Source organism: Rattus norvegicus, chromosome 1 (genome assembly GCF_021556685.1).
Source record: "Rattus norvegicus strain SHRSP/BbbUtx chromosome 1, alternate assembly SHRSP_T2T, whole genome shotgun sequence".
In the NCBI taxonomy this organism is placed as follows: Eukaryota; Metazoa; Chordata; class Mammalia; order Rodentia; family Muridae; genus Rattus; species Rattus norvegicus.
Window position 1 is genome coordinate 226,345,442 of NC_141534.1, and position 27,478 is coordinate 226,372,919.

The following is a 27,478-nucleotide window of genomic DNA, read 5'->3' on the forward strand; positions in this document are numbered from 1 at the left end:
CCCATGCCCTGAATAAACTCTATTCTATATTAAAAAAATTTTAAAAAGGAAGACAGACAGACAATTACTGCATTTATATAGTTTCAAGCATCCACAGATCTTGGTACCTTCCTGGAAGACCCCTAAACAATGGAAAATATAATCCTAAGGATGTACTAAATGTTTAACGTCTGTTTACTTCAAAGGTGCTCCATTACCCAGAAAGGGAGTCTGTACCAGGCATCCCTGGGGTGTAACACCCCATCCATCCTTTGAGGCTCACTCCTGTCGTCCCCTCTGGATGTTTTAATGGGAAGCAGTTCACGCCTCACATTTACTGCAGAGCATACTTAGGAATATGGCTCTCCAAAGCTTTCCTCTCTCCCTTAAAAGCTACCTGGGGGAGTGAGCATTAAAATGACTATCCATTTCTCAGGACAGTGGTGAGTCTGTCAACACAGCCAGGTCATTTTAGGAAAGCCTAAGCCATTGAGTGAAACGAGGTTTTCATTGCCTGGGATTTAGATTGTCAGTCCCTAGAAATGACAGCTTTAGAAAATGATGCCACTTCAATTGCAGTAAATGCAGCTTTCAGTGAAATGGTGAGTACTGAAATTTTCTGTTTAAAAAAGATACTAACTCTTACTAGTATTTCTGTCACGGGATTCTCTTTCATCTTATAGAAAGGTGGGGTGGGACTCTTAGTCAGGAAACTGGGACAGACAGACAGACAGGACTGCCTGGTTAACAGCCAAGCTCTCCTAAGCGCCTCTCACTGTCCCGTGTGTCTGTTCCATACAACTTTTGGCATGCTCATTAGCATGAATAGACTGTGCAGAGCTCTTGCACAGCCTCAGGGACTTGATGGGGATAGCAGGGACATAAGACAAACACAAGCACACAGGTGTCCTGAACCCGGTGATCGGGGCTCTGGCTGGAGAAGTCACAGCCCTCAGAAACGCAGCATGGTTATTGTGTGCACTTGAACAAGAAGGCAAGGTTATTCTATACACCTGAACAAGGAGGAGGTTTAGCTAACCTAGGTAGGAGCTGGGGCTGGAGCAGAGCCTTAACTGGGGAAGGAAGCCACAGCGGTCATTTTCTGAACACAGCATCAACACACTCACTTGGACTAGAGGAAGGCTTTGCTATCTTTCAGATTTCACCGGGAAAGCTTCAGCCACGTGACTGGAGCTGAGGCCTCAACACAGGTTCACTCAGGGCTGCACTTGCCTCTCACATTTGGAACGATAACATTTCTTAATCCCTTAAGGGTTGATATTGTCACCATAGCTAAGTAGGGGAAGAAAACAGCACTGACTTTGAAGCCATGTCATTTCAAACCTGAGGCTCCACCTCACAAGCTTCCATCCTGAACCCTCGTTTCATCAACGTTAAATTCATTTGACCCCTATTTGACCCCTTTCCTGAATTGAGCTCACAATTAGATCCTATCCTTTTTGATTTAATGTTTTTATTTTGAGACTTATATTCCCTTGTAGCTTTCTGTTGTGTTTTGTTTTGTTTTGTTTTCAACTGCCCAATTTAATAATAAGGCCTCTTTGCACGTGTTTTAGAAAAAAACTATTCTATTTAAAAATTTGAAAAAAAAATCAGTGAGTAAATTTTTCTCATGATAATAAAAGCAACTCTGGAGAAAATATTTAAACTTTTAAAATTAACACTTTATAATTTGTGGGCATACTTGATTTTTTTTTTGATCCAAGGGTAGTTTCTCATAAAGTTTGTGATACGTTTTCCACCTTCCATATTAATTACTATCATGTGGACATTACATGTTATGCTGGAGTTAGAAGAAAATGCACACTGCTTCTCAGTGTTTGACAATACAGAAAATAGTGAAACTGTAGAATTTTCAGATAAGACTGCATGTGAGTGACGTTAAAGACACTGACTTTTTAAACAAGTGGCAAGTGTGTGACTAGTGATGCCAGGACTTTGAGTGCTGTCAGAATACAGCTGAGGGAGGACAGGCACAGCAAGTCACTGGAACCTACCGGTCAGTGGGCACTGTAAGACTCCATTCTCGGTTCACCCACTACCACCAGTATGCTGGACCAGGGCTAAGTGGCTTGAGTTGTGCTGTTATTTCCCTGGGGCCCCTTCATTCTGTTGGCAGGTGATATGGAAAAATAGGAAGGTTAAATGTGGACAGAGTGAGTCCACACATGGATTACGAGTAGTCAGTTGCTCATTAACTAAGAAGGCTGTGTCATACATGCACGCATGCTCAGGAATGGTAAGAATGCTGCAGTTACAGAGCATACAAGCGTACCGAGCTTTCCGTGGTTTCTGGGAACTTGGAACTCGGGTCTTCACAAATACACGGCAGGCACTTTCGCCACCCCGTCATCTCCCCAGCCGTGAGTGACATTTTAAAAGTAGCTTCAGGCAGCATGAAAAGTATGTCTTCATCTTTATATAAAGACTAACTCACAATAATTTTATTGATTTTAATGCCACCTGTGTGGGTTATAACAACTGGAAAGGTTTTTTTTTAACATGTGCACAACATGTTAAGTGAATACTGAATACAATGTACTGAATAAATACAGTACATTGAGGTTAAGGATTAAACAGATGATTTAAAACCGTTATCCTTAAAGAATATAGGTACCTTTTTTCCTTCAAAGAAAAAGAAAATTAGAAACTCTAGGGAACATTTATAAAATAGAAGACAGTGAAGTTAAAGCCTAAAGACTTTGTGACATGTGTACACATGCCTTTCCTATTTGCCTGTGACATGTGTGCACACGACTTTCCTATCTGCCTATGACATGGGTACACATGCCTTTTCTATCTGCTTGTGCTTTGTTACACATTATAAATCTCCGAAGTATGAATGGTTAGTAAATAATCCCAAATTAATGTTACCAGTGATTTAAAAACTTTCCTACTAAACATATTCCTTTCTTCACCACGTGTTTATTTATCGTGTTTGTGTGGATCACAGCAAGCATGTGGAGGTCAGAGGACAGCTTGTCAGAGTCACTTTCCTCCTAACTTCATGTGGATTCTTGGGGTCCAATCAAGAATGTCAGGCTTAACAGCAAGCTCATTGCCCACTAAGCCAATTCTTTGGCCCAAGATTTATTTCTTACCTTGTTCTTTTGTCAGTCTCTTCACCTTGGATAATTAGTGTGAGCATTCAGTGCTCTTTGTTCAGGCTGCAGGGATTGTCCCACAGTCCACAGCACTGGCTGCTCTGGGGAAGCCTGAGGTTCAGTTCCCAGTACCCTTACAGCAGTTTACAGCTCTCCATAATCCCAGTTCCAGAGGATCTGACCCAATCTTCTGACTCCCCCAGGCACTGCAGATATACACCTAAGCAAAATGGCCGTATGTGTAACAAAAATAAATAAATCTTTCAAAAGGAAATTCCATGCTGTTATATCTATAACAAGGGATAGTGGTTTATGGCCCCCCAGGACAAGTCCAACCCCACCCATAACAGTATAGATCCCATTGTATCAAGTCACTAGTGTTCAGAAGTATAACCTTGGGAATATAACACACCAGGCTCATTTAAGGTCTCATATATTCGGCATGTGTTATGTGTTCTTATGAAAACCCTCAGAAGCCAACAAGTTATTCCACCTTCCTCTCTGGTGTTCTTGTTTGATCTGTTTATCAGCACCCTTGAACCTTGCCAAATGCCAAACATACCCTCATTCCTTATTCATCGTTTTTTTACTGACTGTCTGGTGCTAGTGGAAATTAGTCATATGCCTGCAGTCTGTGGAGGGTAGAAGGAAGGGCAAGAGAGGTAGAGTGAATGAAAACCTCAAGATGATGGAGGAGTGTGGTCCAGTGTTACCCCAGTGAGCAGGGTCCAAAACTGTTATTCAGAGCCTCAGAAGCTCAGTAGATAAGGCACTTACTGCCCAGCATGTGGGAGTTCAAATGCCAGAACCCACATAAAGCCACATGCGGCAGTTCCTGCCTGTCTTCTCTGTACTCTTGTAGAGATGGGAGGCAGAGAAAGGAGAACCCTCCAGGCAATGACTGACTCCCCCAAGGTTGTCCTCTGACCTCTGTTGTACACCCACATTCACACACAGAAATGTGCATGCACATGAAGATGTCACCCATATGAATTCTTAAGATTATCTCTTTGGACACAGGCAAGCCAAATTCTCACCCCACTGATATCACCCCATCCTGTTAGCCAAAGATCAAGCCAGTCACATTCCTGAATCATGACCTACCCATAAAAGCATTTTGAGACAATAAAACATACTGTCCAGCTATTTCATCCTTATTTTCCCTGACTTAGACTGCCCCATGCCAGAAGGCCAAGAATGTAAAAAGTGTGTCAGGTTCAGTCTGAAGTTCCGATATTTATATGATTGGTTGTCTATGTCCTTTTCAGGGTACCCAGAGTTTCTGGATGAAGCCTGTTCTTTGTGATCCTTTGTCTTTATATCCCCAAAGCCTGTTTCTGTCTCCCTTTATGCAAAGTCTCAGTTTGGCCTAGTTACTGTTCATCACACATAGAATCAGAAGAAAGACAAAGCAATGAAGCCGTACTTGGGGCACTGTGCTCCTGACTGACAGCGCCTGTGCGTGGATTACACCGTGCAGTCTATCACAGTCTGTGGTGGCTAAGGGAGCAATCTGAGCTGACTTTGAGAGTGGCCCGTTAGGAAACAAAGTTTTACAATAAAGTGGGGCTGCTTTCCAGTTAGAGATGCATAGCAATACTGAGGTGAGGTGCTTCAATATTATTTTAAGTCTTCTCTAAATAATTTAATACCTAATGTGCAAAATGGCAAATTAATAGGAAAAATAAGATGATTTCAGCATACTAGGAATGCAAACTTGCATACAAAAAGAGCAAACCCCACAGAAGTCAGCAGACAGTTCATGAAGAGAGAGGACTGTGGGTGAGCCAGTCTGTTGGAGCCGTAAACCTGGCTGTTGCTGAGAAAAATCTAGAAAAGCACAGTGTGTTGCTGCTTTTTCACTGCGCATGTCATCTGCTCTGGCGTTACACACCGGGTGTACTTCCACAGGAAAAGGACTTGGAAGGGAGGATGGGAGTCCTGGGGGAGCGGTGCGATGAGCATGTTCGCACATGCGTGGGGCATGGGAGCTGGTTTATCTCTGGCAGAAGCTGCTTGGTAGTCCTAATCAAGAGCTTGGAGAGCTGCTCTTGGAGTTCAATAGTCATTGATTTCAATTTAAATTTACCACTCTATCATTTCCTGCTTGTTATTCAGCACAATTCCAGTGGGGTTGGCTGTCGTCAGAGTATGTCACTAACTGGGAGAACTCATTTTGTCTGCCTCATGTTCAAAGAAAAGAAAAATCACTGAGCTCTCCAGAAATCTATATTTTCTTCCTTGTCTATTTTGAGTTTGTTTCAGTGTGAGTCCATCTAAATGTAGTGAAGAGATACAGAGGTGGACTTCAGCAAGTGAACCACCATCTAAGAAAGTGGTTCTCAACCTTCCTAATGCTGTAACCATGTTTAATGCAGTCACTCATGTGGTAGCAATCCCCAACCATAAGGTTATTTTTGTTATTATAATTTTTCTGTTATGAATCATATCATAAATCAGGATATCTGATATGCAAACCCTCTTGGTCAACACCCAAAGAGGTTGCAACCCACAGATTAAGAGCCACTCTTAGGATAAAATAGCAACAGATACTTTTTAGCCAAATCAGTTTGTGGTCTCTTGACAGAGTCAGTACTAATGGTCCAGTGCCCTTGAAGATTGGAGTCCACCCCTTCAGGTGGCCACACTGTACAGGTCCATAGTTGCTGCTTTGGTTCTTTAATGACTGGCTCAGAGCAGCGTCTGTAGATACTTGTTGAAGTATCTCTTATGTGAATGGAGACACAAAGAATTTCAGATAGGTTGGAATGCTGAATAAGATTTTGTTCTGACAATACATCTTCATGGTGTGAAATGTATAACTTTCCCCATTAGTGCTCCTGGAAACAAACTGTAGCTATCAGCTCAGAGGCTTGATAATAGAACACCCTGGTCATCACTAAACTTAAAATAAAAGAAACACCCAATACTGGTCAGGGGACTCGCAGGCTCCTGCATGTGTGGTGGAGGGAAGACACCTGATAAGATAGTACACAGGATTTAACTCTGAAACATGACAGAAGAGTATTTCAAAGGTAGTGGGGGACACTTGTTTGAATTATGAAACACAATTACTTTAGAGAGAATGGAATTGGCAACAACCTCCCCTGATGAATACCAACCATGGAGGGAAAACAGGATAAATAGGAGGAAGATCATCGACTTGAAAATCAATAGCATGTGTGCATGGAATGTTAAAGATCTGGAGTTACTCCGCTCCAGTAAAGAATGCTGTGAGAAAAGAGGAGCTTCGTGTAGAAGTTAAAGATAGGCTGACCTGTCCTCTTAAGAGGCTGGACGTGTGCTTGTGTTGTAAGACAGACTTTGAAAAAAGGCTGTTGTTTGGTCACATGACTGAACTAGAATGCCGGAAATTAGTAAAGGAAGTGGTGTTGGTCTCAGCTCTAGTACTGTACATCTGCACCAGAGAAAGTCACGTGTTTGTTTAGTTCCTTCTGTGTGTCCTTCTGCTCCCCTCTGTCTCTCTTTGACCTCTCTGTCTCTCCAGCTCCTTCCTCTTTCCCTTCTACCCTGATTTGCTTCTGCTCTACACTGGCTTTACCACAACATACAGGCTCCGTCTGTGACCTCATCTCTACTTAAAACCTTACACCTTGGGGGTAATAGGGAAATGTGTTCCATGCCTTTGCCTCTCCACACATCCTGGGCAGAACGTGCTGATACAGGTACAGAGCTATCATATGAAAACTCTCTGGAGCTGTCTTCAGGCCTGGAGAGCACACCTTATTTGATCTCAAATAGTTGCTTGCAAAGATTTGCAAAGACTAGGAAAATCATCAAGGAAACCATGTGTGCCCAGCTGGATTTGGTGTTCCTGTCCTTTTACCCCTCTTTTCTGATTTGGGTAGCAGAAGGGTAGTGGCTAAGGAAGTAATTATTTCTTGCCCTTATTTCTTCACTAATGTCATGTCTTGGTTTTGTCTGAGTTAGGGGTTGGGCAATTTCTGAGATTTCGAACATAACGACTTTAACATGTGGAGAGTCTCAGACGCATCCTTTCTCTGCCTGGGCAAAGTGGTAAGGTCTGGGTGGCTTTCCAGCTCTGGGTCAGGTGTGCCTGGAGTTTGGATCCTGGGGAGATAAGCATGTGTATGTAGAGAGTGGAAGAATTTCCTGGCCCCTTCTGAGCCAGGTATTTAAAGTAAGGAAATGGCCTGACGAAGAGGGTAACATGGTAGGTTTTTCCCCAGTATTATGACTGCCTGTGTGACTGGATCACGGGGAAGTACTATGTCTCTTTCTATATTCACAAACTCTAGGAGATACATGAAAACTGAGACCCAGCTCCTAGTCCTGGACCTGTAGCAGTGCCACAGCAACACCACAGATTCTTAGGAATTCCTGGACATCTTCCTGCCTCATCCCAACCCTCGACAGTATAGCTCTTCTGGAGATGCAGTGACAAACACAGCCAAGATTTATCCTTAATAATCAAGGGAGGAAAGAAATGCACACGAGATTTCTCGGGCAGGTTGCATATGGGCCTTTAAACTGTCTTTTGAGTCATTGCCTTCTAGTAGACAGAGATTGAAATGAACAAACACCTAAGGGACGTCCTCATGGCTTCTTGTTGGAGAATGGAGTTTTTAAATGATTCACTGATGTGCTGCAGATGATAATGATCTTGCTTCAGATTTTACATTATCATGAGCTATTACATACAGCAGTGAAGAGGAAGTAAATAATTTGATTTTACTCTTTTAAAATAGTAAACCTTGTTGGTTTTCCTGAAAACTTTGGTTCCAGTAGGTCCACTGCTACTAGAAGAGATGGTCACACCCTGAGTTCATGGGCAGCACAAACTGGACTTTCTGGATTATTAAAAACAAAAAACACAGAGTTGTTGGGGATCACATAGAGAAATACAGGTAAATCTGGAAGGAATCAGAGAAGAAATAGAGGGTGAATATAATCGAAATATATTGTATGAAATTCTCAGAGAATTAATATAAGTATTTTAAAATAGTATTTTAAAAATTTACCAGATGTACTTTGGTATATATGAAAAGAAATAACGAAATCTATGGTAGCAATTAGAAGTAAAGGCTGATGGTTGAGAAGTTGTCTTGGATTTCCAAAGCATAAAATTCTCTTCTTTTGATGACTCCCCCCAACCCTAGTTTCCTAAATAGAATGGCACAGGTTGAAAATGGCGCCTTGTGCCTTGTGTGGTATTTCTGTCATGTGCAGTTCATGTAGGACACCCGCACTGAAGCAGGCAATGAGTGTAAGCGTGGCTGGTGAATGTCCTAACCTCTGAAGGTCAGGGTTAATGAATTTCGTAAAGCATTGTAAACTGTTTCAGCCTTTTACTGAGCAGTCTGCTTCATGAGCATCCTCCTGTGTGCATTCTGTCTGTGCATCTGCTTGTCTGTCTGACCTGGTTTAGAGTGTTCTTTTCTAATGGAAAGGACAAGAAATGGTCACATCCATGTGTTTCTGGCATCAGGAAGTGACACTTTGGACCACTTAGCCTCTGTGGTTCCCAGATAGTGTGGGGCATCACTATATCCTAGACGCTTCATTTAGGTTTCTCTTGCTGCTAACAGTGGACCACAGCTGTAAACAATCCATAGATGACTGTTAGCCCTCAGGCATGAGGGGATCTGATTTTCTACACGTTTGTTTTCGTCAGCAACTTGTATGTACAAGCACTATTTTAGAATTTACATGAACTCTAATTCAATATGATTTATCAAGCTACTAAAATGGGCAAAATATCAAGGAGGCAGTCAGGTGACTTATCCCACATTCTTGTACAGTCTTGGCCTGTCTGGGACAGCAAGGGAATAAAGAAAAGAGACACACACAGACACACAACAAAGCTAAGATCCCGGATTCTGGTCATCTGGTTTCTCAGGTAGAGAGACTGCAGTGCCCAGAAGGTCTGTGCATGATGCACAGCTGAGCAGGGTGGTGGGGCTGTTGTATGCAGTTGAACATGGAGGCACCAGCAGGTTGATGACAAATAGGAAAGTGCAGCCTTTGTCCATGAGCAGCAGAGCTACAGTGGACAGATACGAGATGCCATTGGGTTAGGCCCTTTAGTAACTTTGATGTAGATGTGGATAGACTCCAGCCTACAGAAAACACTTTTCAAGGGGACTAGGACCGTGTGAACATAGCCTGGCCTTTTCCTGAGTAAGAAGAATGTTTGCATCTAAGACAAAAGGCGGACTTGATGTGCTGCACCTGAGAGGTCCCACAGAACCCCCACTGCTGGAGCCATGCAGGCGACAGTCACAGCCTTAGAGATGTGTGTGTTCTTCATAGAGCCTACCGTGTTTGCACCATCCTTGCCCCCAGTGTACAGTGCAGATAAGGAAGAAAGGACCTCTGTACCCCAAACAGGTCCCTGGAGTCAGAGGCCCTGGGGAATAGTGCACTCAGAGCACAGCCCCTTCAGATTCTGGAGCTTGTGTAAGCTGTGAGTCCTGCCGTAGTATAGTTGTCCTCAGTTCCAGACAGGGGCTGTGTCACCAGAACAGTAGTACAGACAGAAGGGACTGGAGGACCCAGAGAAGGATGTTGTGGGGAAAGCCACTTAACATGGACCTGAAGGATTAGGAGTTGGAGCCCCTATGCGTCAGTGGGTCAACAAAGTGCACCTGTGTGCTGGCAGTAACGTAAGATCTCTGCATGGAGGACATTTATGAAGAGGCTCAGATTGACTAGGTCAGGCCATGTCAAGGTGTGAATGTCAGGCTAGGACTGGTACTTTGTTTAGCCAGTTGTGTATCAGGAAACTGCATTACAAAGCAGTACAGTTAGAGAGATGATGAGGGGTGAGAACTCTCCTGTGGCCTTAAGGAGGGCTCAAACAAGGACTGAGATTTCTACTCATACTATCCTGCTGCAATGACAGACAGGCAGGGCCAGAGTAGGAGTAGACACTTGCAGCTGAGTACTACAATATGGGCTGGGAAACTTTTTTCCATGTCTACATGGTGGTCTAGCATGTGACCTTTCTGTGTGGTCCCAAAAGGAAGAAAGACCAGGTACACCCCACCCTAGAAGGTGGCTTCTATATCTTCTGACCCATTCCAGCATTCAAACCTACACGACTGGGCTCAGAAGTACTAGCCGAGTGAAAAGCAATAGAAAGGCTCCTTGGGTTATGTGGAGGCCACTTCAACTAGTTAATGCAGAATTCTGTCTGGCACAGTAGAGCCTTAGTGTGTCCTCTTTGATCCTCATGGGCATTTTCTATTAAAAACCTAAGAAGAGGCTGTGAGAGTGTGCCACTCCCCCTCCCAAGCTGCTTTGTCCTCGGAGTAAGCAGAAACTTGGTGCTTTCATCATCGCTCATACTTTATTTCTCCTCGAACCCACCTATCCTTACGAACTACAAAAAAGAAGCGCTGCATGCCTCCCCAAGGTCGGCTGTCTGAGCAGAGTCAATTATAAATTATTTGCCGCGTTTGCACTTGTGCTGCCTTGTGAGCACGGCTTGTGAAAACCATAGGTAGTGCTCCTAAGATTTACGTCTGCTTCAGGACAGAGCATGTTGCTTTGTAAATACTCTTCTTCTGGGGATCAGGTGTATAGAAATTTTTCTCGAGGAATAAAGAGAGAAAGAATAGAGCTATCACTGTTCCTTTTTGTAAAGGTGAACTGGGATAGTCCTCCTTCCTGTTGCCGGTTGCCAAGGGCCACCCTCCCCACTGCTCAAACCTGAATCCATCACAAACAGCACCCCTTCCCCATGAACTTCAGCAGGACCTATTCCTGAGCAGGCTCTGCCATCAGAGCGGCCTGCCAGCAATAGGCCTGAGTAGAGTGGCAGCTTTAAGCCGTCATTGCAGGGACCCAGTGCTGGGCTGGAAAGAGTGTCCCGGCAGCCCTCCTGCAGGCTGGGTATGGGACTTTCTCCCAGGTCTCTCTCTCTCTCTCTCTCTCTCTCTCTCTCTCTCTCTCTCTCTCTCTCACACACACACACACACACACACACACACACACACACACACACACACACACTGCTCTAAAAGCAGCAGCTGGCTGAGGAAGAAGTTGCAAGGCTCTATGCTCTATTGATGATGAGTATGAGGAATGACTTGACTCAAACAAGCCCTCCATTAGCATCACACAATCTTAGGTAAACATCAGTGAACCATTAGCATGTATGGAAACATGCTCGATGAATTTCTCCAGAAACCACGTGGGTTTCTGTCACAACTAAACTTGAAAGTCTTGCCCCAGGAAAGCACACTTAAAAGTGCTGAGGAAGAAATACTATATTTTTTTGCCAGGCAGGGTGATAGACACCTTTAACTCCAACACCAGGGAAGCAGAAGCAGATAGAGTTCAAGGCCAAGAGAGCCTGCTTAATAACTTCCAGCCTAGCCACGGTTACACAGTGAGACTAAGTCTTTAAAACAAACAAAGGCTAGATTTTTTTTTTTATTGACTTGAATATTTCTTATATACATTTCGAGTGTTATTCCCTTTCCCGGTTTCTGGGCAAACATCCCCCTAATCCCTCCCCCTCCCCTTCTTTATGGGTATTCCCCGCCCCATCCTCCCCCCAACAAACTAGTTCACTGGGGGTTCAGTCTTAGCAGGACCCAGGGCTTCCCCTTCCACTGGTGCTCTTACTAGGATATTCATTGCTACCTATGAGGTCAGAGTCCAGGGTCAGTCCATGTATAGTCTTTAGGTAGTGGCTTAGTCCCTGGAAGCTCTGGTTGCTTGGCATTTTTGTTCATAAGGGGTCTCGAGCCCCTTCAAGCTCTTCCAGTTCTTTCTCTGATTCCTTCAACGGGGGTCCTATTCTCAGTTCAGTGTTTGCTGCTGGCATTCGCCTCTGTATTTGCTGTATTCTGGCTGTGTCTCTCAGGAGCGATCTACATCCGGCTCCTGTCAGCCTGCACTTCTTTGCTTCATCCATCTTGTCTAATTAGATGGCTGTATATGTATGGGCCACATGTGGGGCAGGCTCTGAATGGGTGTTCCTTCTGTGTCTGTTTTAATCTTTGCCTCTCTATTCCCTGCCAAGGGTATTCTTGTTCCCCTTTTAAAGAAGGAGTGAAGCATTCACATTTTGATCATCCGTCTTGAGTTTCATTTGTTCTAGGCATCTAGGGTAATTCAAGCATTTGGGCTAATAGCCACTTATCAATGAGTGCATACCATGTGTGTTTTTCTGTGCTTGGGTTACCTCACTCAGGATGATATTTTCCAGTTCCGACCATTTGCCTACGAATTTCATAAAGTCATTGTTTTTGATAGCTGAGTAATATTCCATTGTGTAGATGTACCACATTTTCTGTATCCATTCCTCTGTTGAAGGGCATCTGGGTTCTTTCCAGCTTCTGGCTATTATAAATAAGGCTGCGATGAACATAGTGGAGCACGTGTCTTTTTTACATGTTGGGGCATCTTGTGGGTATATGCCCAAGAGAGGTATAGCTGGATCCTCAGGCAGCTCAATGTCCAATTTTCTGAGGAACCTCCAGACTGATTTCCAGAATGGTTGTACCAGTCTGCAATCCCACCAACAATAGAGGAGTGTTCCTCTTTCTCCGCATCCTCGCCAGCATCTGCTGTCACCTGAGTTTTTGATCTTAGCCATTCTCACTGGTGTGAGGTGAAATCTCAGGGTTGTTTTGATTTGCATTTCCCTTATGACTAAAGATGTTGAACATTTCTTTAGGTGTTTCTCAGCCATTCGGCATTCCTCAGCTGTGAATTCTTTGTTTAGCTCTGAGCCCCATTTTTTAATAGGGTTATTTGTTTCCCTGTGGTCTAACTTCCTGAGTTCTTTGTATATTTTGGATATAAGGCCTCTATCTGTTGTAGGATTGGTAAAGATCTTTTCCCAATCTGTTGGTTGCCGTTTTGTCCTAACCACAGTGTCCTTTGCCTTACAGAAGCTTTGCAGTTTCCTTATCTTTTTTGATGAAGTTTAGTTGAAAATTGATTTTATTTGATATTACAATGGCTACTTCAGCTTTCTTCTTCCGACCATTTGCTTGGAAAGTTGTTTTCCAGCCTTTCACTCTGAGGTAGTGTCTGTCTTTGTCTCTGAGGTGTGTTTCCTGTAGGCAGCAGAATGCAGGGTCCTCGTTGCGTATCCAGTTTGTTAATCTATGTCTTTTTATTGGGGAGTTGAGGCCATTGATGTTGAGAGATATTAAGGAATAGTGATTATTGCTTCCTGTTATATTCATATTTGGATATGAGGTTATGTTTGTGTGCTTTTCTTCTCTTTGTTTTGTTGCCAAGACGATTAGTTTCTTGCTTCTTCTAGGGTATAGCTTGCCTCCTTATGTTGGGCTTTACCATTTATTTATTATCCTTTGTAGTGCTGGATTTGTAGAAAGATATTGTGTAAATTTGGTTTTGTCATGGAATATCTTGGTTTCTCCATCTATGTTAATTGAGAGTTTTGCAGGATACAGTAACCTGGGCTAGCCTTTGTGTTCTCTTAGGGTCTGTATGACATCTGTCCAGGATCTTCTGGCCTTCATAGTTTCTGGCGAAAAGTCTGGTGTTATTCTGATAGGTCTGCCTTTATACGTTACTTGACCTTTTTCCTTTACTGCTTTTAATATTCTTTCTTTATTTTGTGCGTTTGGTGTTTTGACTATTATGTGACGGGAGGTGTTTCTTTTCTGGTCCAATCTATTTGGAGTTCTGTAGGCTTCTTTTTTTAAGTAAGGGAAGTTTTCTTCTATGATTTTGTTGAAGATATTTACTGGGAGTCTTCACTCTCTTTTATACCTATTATCCTTAGGTTTGATCTTCTCATTGAGTCCTGGATTTCCTGTATGTTTTGGACCAGTAGCTTTTTCAGCTTTACATTATCTTTGACAGTTGAGTCAATGATTTCTATGGAATCTTCTGCTCCCGAGATTCTCTCTTCCATCTCTTGTATTCTGTTGGTGAAGCTTGTATCTACAGCTCCTTGTCTCTTCTTTTGGTTTTCTATATCTAGGGTTGTTTCCATGTGTTCTTTCTTGATTGCTTCTATTTCCATTTTTAATGCCTTCAACTGTTTGATTGTGTTTTCCTGGAATTCTTTCAGGGATTTTTGTGACTCCTCTCTATGGGCTTCTACGTGTTTATTTATGTTTTCCTGGAATTCTTTCAGGGATTTTTGTGATTCCTCTCTGTAGGCTTCTACTTGTTTATTAATGTTTTCCTGTGTTTCTCTAAGGGAGTTCTTCACGTCTTTCTTGAAGTCCTCCAGCATTATGATCAAATATGATTTTGAAACTAGATCTTGCTTTTCTGGTGTGTTTGGATATTCCGTGTTTGCTTTGGTGGGAGAATTGGGCTCCGATAATGCCATGTAGTCTTGGTTTCTGTTGCTTGGCTTCCTGCGCTTGCCTCTTGCCATCAGATTATCTCTAGTGTTACTTTGTTCTGCTATGTCTGACAGTGGCTAGACTGTCCTATAAGCCTGTGTGTCAGGAGTGCTGTAGACCTGTAGTCCTGTTTTCTTTCAGCCAGTTATGGGGACAGAGTGTTCTGCTTTCGGGCGTGTAGTTTTTCCTATCTACAGGTCTTCAGCTGTTCCTGTGGGCCTGTGTCTTGAGTTCACCAGGCAGGTCACTTGCAGCAGAAAAGTTGGTCTTACCTGTGGTCCTGAGGCTCAAGTTCGCTCGCGGGGTGCTGCCCACGAGTTCTCTGTGGCGGCAGCAACCAGGAAGATCTGCGTCGCTTTTTCCGGGAGCTTCCGTGCACCAGGGTTCCAGATGGCGTTTGGTATTTTCCTCTGGTGTCAGAGATGTGTGCAGAGTGCAGTCTCTTCTGGTTTCCCAGGCGTGTCTGCCTCTCTGAAGGTTTAGCTCTCCCTCCCATGGGATTTGGGTGCAGAGAACTGTTTATCTGGTCTGTCCCTTCAGGTTCTGGCGGTGTCTCAGAAGCAGCAGACCTGCTGCTCCTGGGCCCTCCTCTACGGAAACCCAGAGGCCGTATACTGTTTCCTCTTGGGCCAGGGATGTGGGCAGGGGTGAGCAGTGTTGGTGGTCTCTTCCGCTCTGCAGCCTCAGGAGCGCCCACCTGACCAGGTGATGAGGTCTCTCTCCCACAGGGTTTGGGAGCAGAGAGCTGCTGCGGGCCCGGATCTGTGGGTTTGTGACTCCCGCTAACCACCGGAAGTGCCGGGTCCTAGACGAATTTTGCCTCTGTGTGTCCTGAGTTCACCAGGCAGGTTGCTTGCAGCAGAAAAGTTGGTCTTACCTCTGGTCCCGAGGCTCAAGTTTGCTCGTGGGGTGCTGCCTACGAGCTCTCCACGGTGGCAGCCCAAAGGCTAGATTTTTATCCCAAGGTTGTTAGTTTGTTTTACTCATAGCTATGCAGGTGTACATACAGTGAAATGGAGAAGGAGTCACTAAAGAGCAGTGGTGACCCCGGGTAACAGCTGACTCAGGAATGTGTATGTGTGCACATACATCACATACATCAGTGTCGCCGTATCCCACATATGCTTAGAAGCAACTAAGTAACTTTGATTTGAATGTTTAAGGCATAGTGAAGCTCCAAATAATAGTTTAGAAAATTTAAAGTGAAGCCTGGCTTTGTGCTTTAGTGTTTGGTTATGAATGGATATTTTTGGTGGAAATTTATTACAGTGTGTCAGATACAGCCTCTTCATCTAGACCCTGGTTACTTTCTTTTCAAACCTAAGAAGTTATTTCAGCAGGTATTCTCATTGCTATTCTCTTCTGCTTGCTGTTCTGAGAGCTGGCATAATGAAAACAGGTGTTGAGTGTTGGGGAGCATTTGCATATAAATCCTGACAACTCAACTTTAAAAGACAGAAGCACATAGAAGATGAACTGGACCAAGAAAGCAGCCAGTTCACCAATTGTATCATCAGTAATTCACTCCTGTATTTCTGATTTTCTTTTTCCTCAGAACCGAATGGAGGAGAGCAAAGCACTCTTTAGAACCATTATCACATATCCCTGGTTCCAGAACTCCTCTGTTATTCTGTTCTTAAACAAGAAAGATCTTCTAGAGGAGAAAATTATGTATTCCCACCTAGTCGACTACTTCCCAGAATATGATGGTAAGTGGCCACCCTTTGCCAGCCTCACAGCTAAGAAAGACTTGTGCTGTTAACACTAGGACAGGAGGGCATCATGGTACAGTCCCCAGAGCCCTGAGCCTGGGGGTGTGGGGGAGGGTAAGCAGCACAGCGCAGTGCCTGGAGTCACAGTGTCCATGAGGACAGGTATGCTAGAATAGAAATTACTGTTCCTTGACTTGTAATGACATAAAACATTTTAAATCGTTAACCTTAGCTAATGTTACCAGTTATGGGGGAGCAACAAGTTCTCTGATGTTTCAGAATAACCAGCTCAGAGAAGGAATAATTCACTAGATTTTTCCATCAGCAATTGTAATTTCCAATTTCCCTCCCTTTCATTTTGTTACCTACCTCTGCCTTTCCAGTTTTGGAACTCGCCTCTGAAGAAGGTATAATGAACTCATGACCATGACCAAGGAACTTAGAGAAGGTAGAATTTACTTGGACTTATAGTTTCAGAGGGGAAAAAGCACATCATGGCCAGAGAGAAGAAACTGAAAGATCATATCTTTAAACACATGCCAAAGCAGAAAAAACCAGATGTGGGTCAATACTGTAAAGTTCAAAGCCCACCCCTAGTAACTTACTTTCCACAGGAAGTCACAACTCTTAAGCTTACCTAGATAGCACCACCAACCCCGGACCAAGTGTTGAAATATCCCAGCCTTTGAAGGATGTGTTCATTCAAACCACCACATACCCTGAAGATCAGATTCTTCTGTAGGCCCTTTCTGCCTGCAGTTATATTTAGAGTCACTTGATTGTCCTGGCCCTTTAAGCCATAGGTATGAGAGCCGCTTTACAGGGCAGTTAGAAAACACTTGTGACGTTAGTGTGGTACTTGAATATCCAGGCATTGTGTACTTTAGGGGAACCTCACTAGCAGGAGGCTGGGCATGATGGCCGAGTTAGGTTTGACTAAGTGGAGAGGGAAGTCCCATCCTCAGGGATGACAGCTGCTCTCTAAGTACTGGTGCTGCAGCCTAGGGTGTGCAGCGCCCTCTTGAACTTGGCCTTGCACTACTCTCACCATTAGAAAACAGATCTCCTAGGTGTGCTGTGCAGTTCTAAACATCAGGACATCACCATGCTAAGGAAGAGTTGTTGACTAATTGTATCCACATCCAGCCTCCCAGCAGTCCCAGAAGGCCTTTGCTTTGTAAAGCTTAAACAAGCCATGGGCAGACCATACCAGAGGGTGCCTCCTGCTGTTGACATCCAGTGGAAGAATCATTGCAACCACTTTCCTTAGGCCTGGGTTGTCCCCACCTCATCAGAAGTGAGTGGTGTTGACAGACATTAAGTCATCTGAACAGCCTGAGATGCTTAGTCTCTGGCCTTTCACAGAGTTGACCAAGCCCTGGTCTAGACAGCATGAACGAGGATCTCCAGATGCTGCTTCTTACTGACAGTATTACCTGGAACAATTTATCTCTGCCTAATTTCTTCCTGCATTCATGAGGACTGATCAAGTTGTAAATGACTTAGCATAGCACCTGTCACAGAGTAGGGCCAAATCCCAACGTGCTTACAGGGTGAATGTAACAGCAGAAGTGACTTCTACAAAGGGACCTCATCAACAAAGGAGATCTAGATATCTGTGACATAGCAGTTTTGTCATTGGAGATTAAGGGTCACTTGGCTTTGTAGCTTTTTCATGAAGATTTAAGTGCCCTTTTTGCTCTGTATGCATTAGGCGCAGTGCTGGCTCAGGAAGGGAAAGTCGCATGCTTTACAGCTGTAATTTGCATCTCAAATTCATGTGTACAACGGGGTGTGCAGCTGCACGTCACATCTTTCCAAGCACGTTTTCTGTTTGCCTGACTGTTTTAAAAGAACAAATCCTGTCTAAACCTAGACAGCAATCTCTCTTTTCTCCTTCTATCTTCTCTCACCTACGAGCAAATAGTAAGTGCCTCGGTGTTACTAAGAAAACTGTGGAAGGAAATGACTATATATGGTGTACCTCCTCTCCCCCACCCCCTATAGCAGGCCGGTCCTGTAAGCACATGGTCTGAGAACAGGAGCAAGAACCAGCTGCCTCATACAGGCGTACATGCTCTTAACACCCAGAAGGCAGACTTCATTTCTCTCCAGAGTTGGTGAGAGTCAGTGTACAGTGGATAGGAAGTGACTGCACCATATACAGCAGCAGCACTGGAGCCCCCCTGTTTTCCTGCTTAGATACAGCCAGATAGCATTGTGCAGCCACAGAGTAGAAGTCCCCAAGCCTAGCTGCTCACCTACTGCCTCATGATGGCTGCCTACACAGCATTCCAAGGGTTTCTGGGACAGGTCTTGGCAGGATTGCCGCTTTTCTGTAGTATCGTCCTCAACCCTTACAACTACAAATGGTTTCCTTCCAAAGGGAGCTTATTGGAAGTGTTTTGGAATTTGAAGATGATTTTTACTGTTGACTTTCTTCAATGGACATATAATGTCCAAAGGATATATGGCCACAGCTAAGTTAACAAAGGTGATGATTTTGTTGTTCTTGGAAAGCTAAGTTGTCATGTTATGAGATCCAAAGGCCTTGGAGGACGAGCTAAGGCTGAGAAAGCCTTCAGTACACTGGAGTGTTAACTTGATAATAAGCTTATGTAGAGTATTACCATTTTCACAGATGTGCATATCTTCCTTTCGAGGTCATAAGCAGATGAATGCCATCTCTGTTTCTCTTCAGGAAGAGAAATTACTAAGTTCATATAGATTTGAACTGCAGAATTGTTCCTAGAGACCTTAGAATTCTGGGCCTGCTGAGATGTGTTCAAATAGCATAATATGTGGTTAAAACAGCACCCTGCGAGTGCACTTCAGTGAACCTGACTCTATTTCCGATATTTTACAAACTAAACAGAAGAAAAAAAAAAAAGTTGGTGCCTTTTCCTTCCCAAACAGAATAAGAATAATAGTTAAAAAAAAAAATGACAGGCTCCTTACATCCTGCCAGGTCCCCATTTTAAGTGGTCTTTGCTGCTGTAGACCCAGTCACTTAAGGTAGTACACTGCTAAGGACAGAACACTGTTTCATGTATGTAACGGCCTTAGTCACCGACCCAAAGCACTCCTGTTAATACTTGTGCAAATGAGAAGACTCTGGGCTTCCTAGCTCTTCCTTGCAGCTTCTAACAGTGCGAGATGTAGTGTGAGCTCAAATCTGTAATAGGCTTCATCTGAAGAGACTCGGGATGAAGGCCCGTAGCATTGGTACTTAGGCCTCAGCAGTGTTCCTTTGCATAGAACAAACCCACATTGTGAATCTAGGAGGTCCTCCCAGGAGGGAGGAGGTGACATGTCCTTTCACTGTATGGAACTAGCTCGCAGCCTGGGAGAGAAACAGGCATGCAGTGGCACAGCGCTCAGTATCTGTAAGATGACGGTGTTTTGATGTTAGTAATTTAAAAGTTTTAAACTCACACTTGCCAAAATCTGTTTAAGCATTAAACTGATTGATTGAGATGTGACTGTGGTTGACCCTGTACACAATTAGTAATGGCTCAGGGCATGTCACACTAAAATATTATACAGAACATTTAAATATTAATTCAAGTACGTAATCGCATGACGTTAATGACATGTATGACACTGCTGCTATTGGCAATGTCCCCACCCCTCTAGCTAAGCAATAGCACACATTGCCCACTCCCTTCACACACTGTCCCTTTCTTTACTCCCCTTTCTGTCTCCTTAGCCTAGAAGTCAAGTTGCACAGTATTTGTCTATGTCTGGCAAGTTGATTTAAGAATAGTATTTCCAAGGTCCGTGCTTGGTGTTCCTTCTATTATCACTTCCATGTCTTGTGTCTTATTGGCTTATCCAATTCAGTTGAATCACTTCTACCTATGAGTACTTGTGAGGAATGGTACTGTCCATTCACCTGCGAAAGGCCCTCCTTTCAATTCATTTGGAGAACACCCTCCAACTAGTTGACTTGCTAGGTTGTATGGGAATTTTATCTTAGCTTCTTGGGGTACCAATGAGCTGTTTCCCATAGAGGGTATACCATTGTGCATGGACCAGAGGGTATACCATTGTGCATGGACCAGTGGCAGACAGCTCCACACCTGACCTGTTGCCAAGATTTATTTTCCCCTTTTTAAATGATATCCAGGCCAGCTAGCAGATGGAAAGACTGCTTTATGATTTTACTGGACATTTCCCTAGAAGAGGAAGTATCAGAGTTAAGGTCTTGTACGCTCACTGGTTATGTGTGTATCTTCCTTTGCAAAGCTCTGTTCACGCCTTTTGTCCAGGTTATATAATCTTTATATATTCTAGGATCTATATCCTTATCACATATGAATTGTATGTATTTTTCACTTCCTAATGTACTTTGGCAGCAAAAGGGATTTTTATTTTAATAAGGTTCTGGTTACTTTTTCTTTTACTGCTTCTGTGTTGGGGCTGTACCTAAGAATCCACTACAGAATTATTGTAAAAGTGTTGGTTAGTTTCTTGTCAGCTTAACTAATGTTAGGGTCATCTTAAAAAAAGGCCCTCAATTGAGACAATCAGAATTGACCATAGGTAAGTGTGGGGAACCTTTTCTTGATCAGTGATTGATATAGGGCCCAGCACACTGTGGACAGTGACACCCAGGCAGGTGGCCCTGAGCTGTTTAGGAAAGAAGGCTGAGTGAGCCATGAGGCATGGGGTGGTAAGCAGCACTCCTCCATGGCTTCTGCTTCACTTCCTTCCCTCCTTCCTGCCTCCTGACCACCAATCATATTGGACTATAAATGAAATAAACCCTTTCCTCCCTGGGTTGCTGTGATCTTGATGTTCATCACCACAGTAGAAAGCAAACAACGACAAAGGTGTTTTAGATTCATTTCTATTGCTAAGAAAACTACCCCAACAAGAAGCAACTTCAGGGAGAAAAGTGGTTGCCTGGCTTACTAGTCCCAGGCTACTGTTCATCTTGGGGGGGAATCAAGGCAGGAGCTCAAGCAGATAGTCACGTGGCATCCATGACAAGGGCAAAGAGGATGAGTGCATCCTCGCTTGCTGCATCTAGCTTTTCCCTGTTGTGTATCACTTAGGACCTCTGCCCCTACAGGGGATGGTGCCCCTAACAATGGACTGGGTCTCCTTACATCCAGTCCTCCACAGACATAGCCACAGGCAAACCTGATTTAGATAATCCCTCAACTGACATTCCCTTCTCAGGTGATTCTAGATCATGGCAACTTGACATTTAAAAGCAACCATGACCAATGTATTCAAATAAAGCTATCGTGGGACAATGTATGAAGCATGAGAAACAACCGTGCAAACATACGATAATGCAAACTAGTGCATATGTCACACGGTGAACTTGGCAAAGCTCTGGAAATCAGATGAGTCCTCATAGGCATGACATGATACATGCGGATTGAGCAGATAGGCAACTATGGGTCACACTTTGCTCTCCCCTTTCTTGGCAAACAGGACCCCAGAGAGATGCCCAGGCAGCACGAGAATTCATCCTGAAGATGTTCGTGGACCTGAACCCCGACAGTGACAAAATCATCTACTCGCACTTCACGTGTGCCACAGACACGGAGAACATCCGCTTCGTGTTTGCTGCTGTCAAGGACACCATCCTGCAGCTGAACCTGAAGGAGTACAATCTGGTGTGACCACGCCTCCCAGAACCCATTCTTCCCTTCCCCATGGGCTGTTGAAGATAAACAAGAGGGACTGTACTTCTGTGGAAAACAATTTGCATAATACTAATTTATTGCCGTCCTGGACTCTGTGAGCGTGTCCGCAGAGCCGTAGTAAATATTGTGATTTTATTTAAACTCTTCAGAGGAAACCGGATGCTGAAGTGCAGTCCCAGCACACTTCCTCTTTTTTTAGGCAAACCTCGACTCGACGTATTTTAAATTTTCAGTCATTCACTCACAGTATAAAAGCACTCCTGTCATTCATTCATTCTCTCTCCCCCTCTCTCTTCTCTCTCTTCCATTCCTTGCCTTCTTCCTCCTCCCCTTTCCTGTTGACCAAAACAAGGCTGATTTTTCTTCTTCCTGTTCCATACCTTCCTTCTGATTTTATTTTCCCTCATTACCATGGCCTTTACCCTAATTCCACTCTTGGGCAGTTTCTCTCTCGAATGACACGGTCAGGACAGTGTCATTCAGCTGAAGCCGCCTTACAGCAGCGTCCTTTACCAGTGGTTCTGCTGAAGGCAGGAGCATATGTATTCCTACTATGGTTTTAAATGTATCTCTGGATGCACATCACATCTAGTATTTCTTTTTCAATACATACATACATGCATACATACATATATATGTATAATATATATATTGTCTTGTCTCACTTGGACTAGGGCGGTGGGTGTCTTATCTTTGGGTGCAGACTTTCGGCCACAGCTGGATTGCTCAGAGGAATATATGGAAGTCAGGAATATATGGAGGGCACAGGCCGTGAAGAAGTCCTTGCTTCTCCGGGCTGTGTGCTGCGTCCTTCCGCTCTTCCTTGCTTCCGTTTATGTCTCTTTAGTTTTTCGCCCTCTCTTTAAACCACAGACGCCAAATGATACGGCAACAGACACTACATTCCCCAGCGGCTGCTGCCACAGCCCTCTTGTAGCTTCTTCGTTTTCTGTTTGTTTCTAGCTGTCCTTTGCTCCTATTTCCCTTTGTGTTTGGGCCATAATTTTAAATTAATTTTTATTATGGGTATATGTTGCCAAAGCCAGATTTTTATAAGGCAAAATAAATTAAGAATTTAAACAGTTAAAGCCAGTGTCTCAAAATGTCAGCATTAAGACAGTGAGGGAGACAACAGCTGGGTGTGAACCAGAAGCACTCATTGCCAAACAGTTGCTAACTGAACTGCTCCCTCTCACGGTCCGTTCTTTTCTTCCCCTCAGTGTCAGTGCCAGTGTCCAGATGACCAGTGTAGAAAAGTACCCTGTGTGCTTTGTCATGAGCTCTGCTTATATCTCTTTATTGGCACTAGTTTTATTAGCTCTTTATGTTCTTTAAGTTTAAGGGAATCTGCCAAGAACACTAGTTGATAGTATTATCCTGAAACCTTTTATTTGGGGAGCAAATAGTGAGCTGGCTTTACCACCTTCAGGATCTTGAATTGGTCACTTGAACTTAAGGAAGACTTGTGAATTTATTCAAAAGTCACCGCTCAGTGTTCTGTCAAGCATGTATTTTTGTGACGATCATACTAGGAGAGATGTTTGGAATTCTCCATGTGCAATTTGTCAGCAGATGCAAACCATGCCGAGCATATATGAGTGAGCCTGTCAAGCAGCCTGCATCAGTCAGTATGTGATTTAAGTAGATGGTGAGCGCTCTAAGGCTGCGGGGAAGTTTAGCCTGATCTGGTCTCATTAGAGCTTGGCACTAATCTCAACTTCCATGTAAATCACCTTTCTTGAATAGCAAAGCTGGGAGAGGGAACAGCTCACTGTATGAGCACTGAAACTGCTGACTGTAGTCAAGTGTTCTCATGTGTTACTCCCCGGCTTTTCTATCCCTTGCTCTAGAAAGCCCCTGTAATTTAATTAACAGACTGCCTGTAGGTACAGTGCAATTACAAATGCTCTGATCGTTGTACATACATCTCTCTTGATATTGCAACATCCATACTGGCTTTTAATCATTAATGTTTTGGCAGATTGAATGTGCTGTATTGATATGTATCTATGTAATTGTATTGTATGTCTTATAGCTAATTCACATTTTGAATAATGTTATTTTATTTACTTTTTTAAGAGAGGAGAATGTAAATTTGTCAGTTTATTTCTGACTAGGGATATTTTTTTCCATTTAGAAAAGAAGAAAAAAAAAAAAAAAACCCTTACTATCGTACAGAGCGGTACTAGCATTGTGCTGTCTAAAATCATTTGCACATTCCTGAGTAGAGGTGTGCTGACCTAAGACCCAAAGGTAATTTCATAGCAAACACACAACATCCGTCAGAGCTTTTATACAAACACGGAGACCAACTTTGTAGACCTTTTGCCATTTGACCTGGGGTTGGAATATGAGCTTTTATACGATTCATATTCTTATTTGGCAAATGCACAGTTTAGCATTACCTCTCTGATGGCCTTTATTAGAAAGGCAGTTTTAGAAGCTATTGTGATCCACTAAGGAAATGTTTTATCAGCTAGAGACCACTGCTTGCCTGAAAGGGCAACCTTAAATTTGGTGCAGCAAAAAAAAACAAAAACAAAAAAAAAAAATAACAAATAAAACAAAAACAAAAAACAAAACAAAAAAAAAAAACAAAAAAGACAAAAAAGAAAAAAAAGTAACATTTGATGGCCTGCAGTGTACAGAGAAAACCTCATCCCAGGATCATAAGTGTTAACAGTCCTAAGGAACCGAGCTGTTCTGTCTATTAGAGCTGTAGTGGATGTGGTTGAACCATGCTGATATCCAGCTCAGAGCTGCTGAGTACGGCAGAGAGAGGTGGCCACGGCGTCTTTCTGAATTGAGGATGCAGCTTGCTGTGCAGAGTTGAAGTCTGTGGCCTCACTGCACATCCTGGGGTGCATGACAGGATCCCTTCTTTTGAGAAAGGAAAACATTGATCACCCTAGCTGCAGTGATGCCTGGACACCTAATTGTATCCACACTAGTCAATGAAGCTAAAAATAATTTTGTTGTTGTTTCTTGTTTGGGGTTTTATTGAAGGGGTGAGGGGCGGGAAGGGCTTCTCAGTTTTGTACAAAAACAAAGTTTACTCATGCTTTCTCTTCTATTGTGATTGCAAGCGTTCCTGTTGTCGATGCTCTAGGTAATGGAGGCTTGTGAGGAGTGTTATGGTGACTTGGGCATGTCTTATTCAGAAGAAAAACACAGACCACAGAAACCTTTCCTCAGCATCCCAAGGCAAGCAGCCATCTCCCGAGTCACTCAGCACGAGTGTGCCGTTTACAGATGATGTCTCCCTTTTGTGTGTGATGCGGCAGTTCCCACCCACAGAGAATTCCTATTTGTAAATTGGAGGTTTATACTATGCCTTACAGAGCTTAAATTCAGAAGTCTGTGCCTCATGTCTGAAACAAAGGGAAAACACGCACCCATGCAAAAGTCAGTGGGTCTTACAGAGCCTGTTGGGTTTTCCTTACTGTTTCCGTAGGAAGAGCTCTGTTGAATGTCCTGAGTAGCTGGGAAATTCTTAGGAGCCTGCATGTGTTGTTTACTGGCAGGTGGCATCCACAGCGATATTTAGAGAACACCCTGGAACTTGGGGGCTCGGGGTTTTGTTTTGTTTTGTTTTGTTTAGATTACATTAGCAGGCCTAATCGTTTTAAAAGGTAATTCAGCCAAAGGGCAATTTACTTTTTGTACTTCAGACTTATATTGATTGTCAAGTTGTACGAATTGTAATTTAAAAATTTATACTGCCACATGATTGTAAATTTAAGTTGTCTTAAGTAGGAATTGGTGAAAAGCTGTTTATGCTGGATTTGGGTCAAAATGACTTGATTACTTGCAAAAAAATAAAAATAATAATGGGAAGAAAGGGCTGCATAACAAGACACCGCAAGACTCAGACCCTCAGATGACCCCAGATGACCCTCAGATGACCCCAGCCCCTTTGTTTTCAGTTTCTCAAGAGAACGAATGAAGTGAAATATAGCAGAATGTTAACCCATATAAAAATAAAGTGTACCCAAATATTGTAATGTATATTGCTGCTCTTCTTAAAATTAAGTAAGGGTCTTAAGCCACTCAAGTGGTTAGTAACAGCATCTTAATTGATACAAATAAGGTTAGTTGGGCATACATTAATATTTTATTCCAAAGAGAAATCTTTGGTTAGAAAGACATACAAAAATGGAAGCTAACACTGTGTCTGTCTGTCCCCCCACACTTCCAGCGTATGCAGTGTTAAGAGATATCCTGGCACTTGTATCTTTGGGATTCCATTTTGGTTCTCGAACATTGGGAAAAACAAATGGCTTGGTTCTGTGTGATTAGGCCAAGGTTGGGGAAGCTAGACACCTGCCATTCCACAGATAACTTGCTGAACGTCTACACTCTGTTTTCCTTGCAGTAATACTGTTTCCTGCCATCTCCCCGCTTCTGCCACCCTGCAATAGCACCCTTGCCTCTAGAGCCATTGGTCCAGAGTATGCATGCACACCTGATGCACAGAGGTGCCCAGATATGTCCTCCCACCTTCCATATCTACCACGGAGATGCCATCACGCCATAAAATCTGAACCCAGTGATGAATACATTTACATGTTAAAAAAACAGCCACTTGGTAAAAATCAGATCTTACTTAGATAAAGGAATTCTGGCTTTCATAGAAGCTTCGGTAGTCAGGAAGAAAACGCAGGGAGGAAGATCATTCAGCAAGCTGTTTGTAGGGTTAGAAAAGGAAGTAAAAACACTATCTAAGTCTGTCTGGGTCACTTTCATTGAAACACGTTTCTGGCAGATTTCCTCAAAGGACTCTAACTGAAGCCTCTGGCCAGACTCTGCATCGACCCTCATGTGGAAGACCTGACTAGATCTGTGTACTTAGGGAGTTTTGTCAAAAACATTTTTAACTTGCAGTATTTAAAAAAAATCATATTTACTGTTCTTAAAATGTCATTCAAATGCATGTATTGTCTATTGTTTGGGGATGGGAACTAGTTTTTCAAAAAAAAAAAAAAAAAAGGAACACCTAATGTTGTATAATGCCCCGATGATCTTACTGGTTAAAAATACAGTATTTTCGGCCATAATCTTGTACTACAGTATTCTTCATTCTGAGTTTTGCTTCCCTTGAAATTGCCTAAGCCCCTCTGAGAATGCTCTGATCATAAAGTGCATTGCAACACATACTCACTTCCTGCCCCTTTGTAGGTCACTTTTCCAAAGCAGGCAGATTTAATGGTTTCTAAAGCACACACACAACCTTTTCCCATTTGTGTCCAGTCAGAAATGTCTGTCCCTTTGGTGCGAATAGGCATTGGTAGTACCTTCTGAATCCATTCTTCAAGAACTGGCCCTGGATTAGTGGTGGTCTGTTTAAGAGTATGAGTAGCTGCTCAGTGTAGGCCTCTGCAGACCTGCTTAGCCTCCCCCTGGCAGGCAAGCTTCTGATGAGCAGAACCAGCCCTCACCCCTTCCCTCTAGGTAAGCTGTTAGGCAGAGCCCTGCCCTGACAGTCTGTATCTAAATGTTAGCTATAAGCTGCCACTGCACATGGGAAAAAGACCCAGCACACAGAACCTGTGTGTCTGTGGCATCTGTATCTGCATATGTCTTTGGGATCTGCCAAGAACTAGCGTTTTCTTCCTCTGGGAGCTTTTTAACATCCAGGTGGTGAGTGTCTGTCTAGAAAATAGATGCTT

The 27,478-nt window shown here is 43.3% G+C and overlaps 1 protein-coding gene across 1 annotated transcript in view; it reads left to right on the forward strand.

The window, feature by feature from the left end:
- Gnaq (G protein subunit alpha q) overlaps positions 1–26,866 on the forward strand; it is a 246,303-nt gene extending 219,437 nt beyond the window's left edge. The window contains exons 6-7 of the mRNA NM_031036.3: positions 15,990–16,143; positions 21,595–26,866. Coding sequence (NP_112298.2) covers positions 15,990–16,143; positions 21,595–21,785 — 345 coding nt within the window. The 3' untranslated portion in view covers positions 21,786–26,866. The remainder of the gene's footprint in view (positions 1–15,989; positions 16,144–21,594) is intronic.
- The last annotated feature ends 612 nt before the right edge of the window (positions 26,867–27,478 follow it).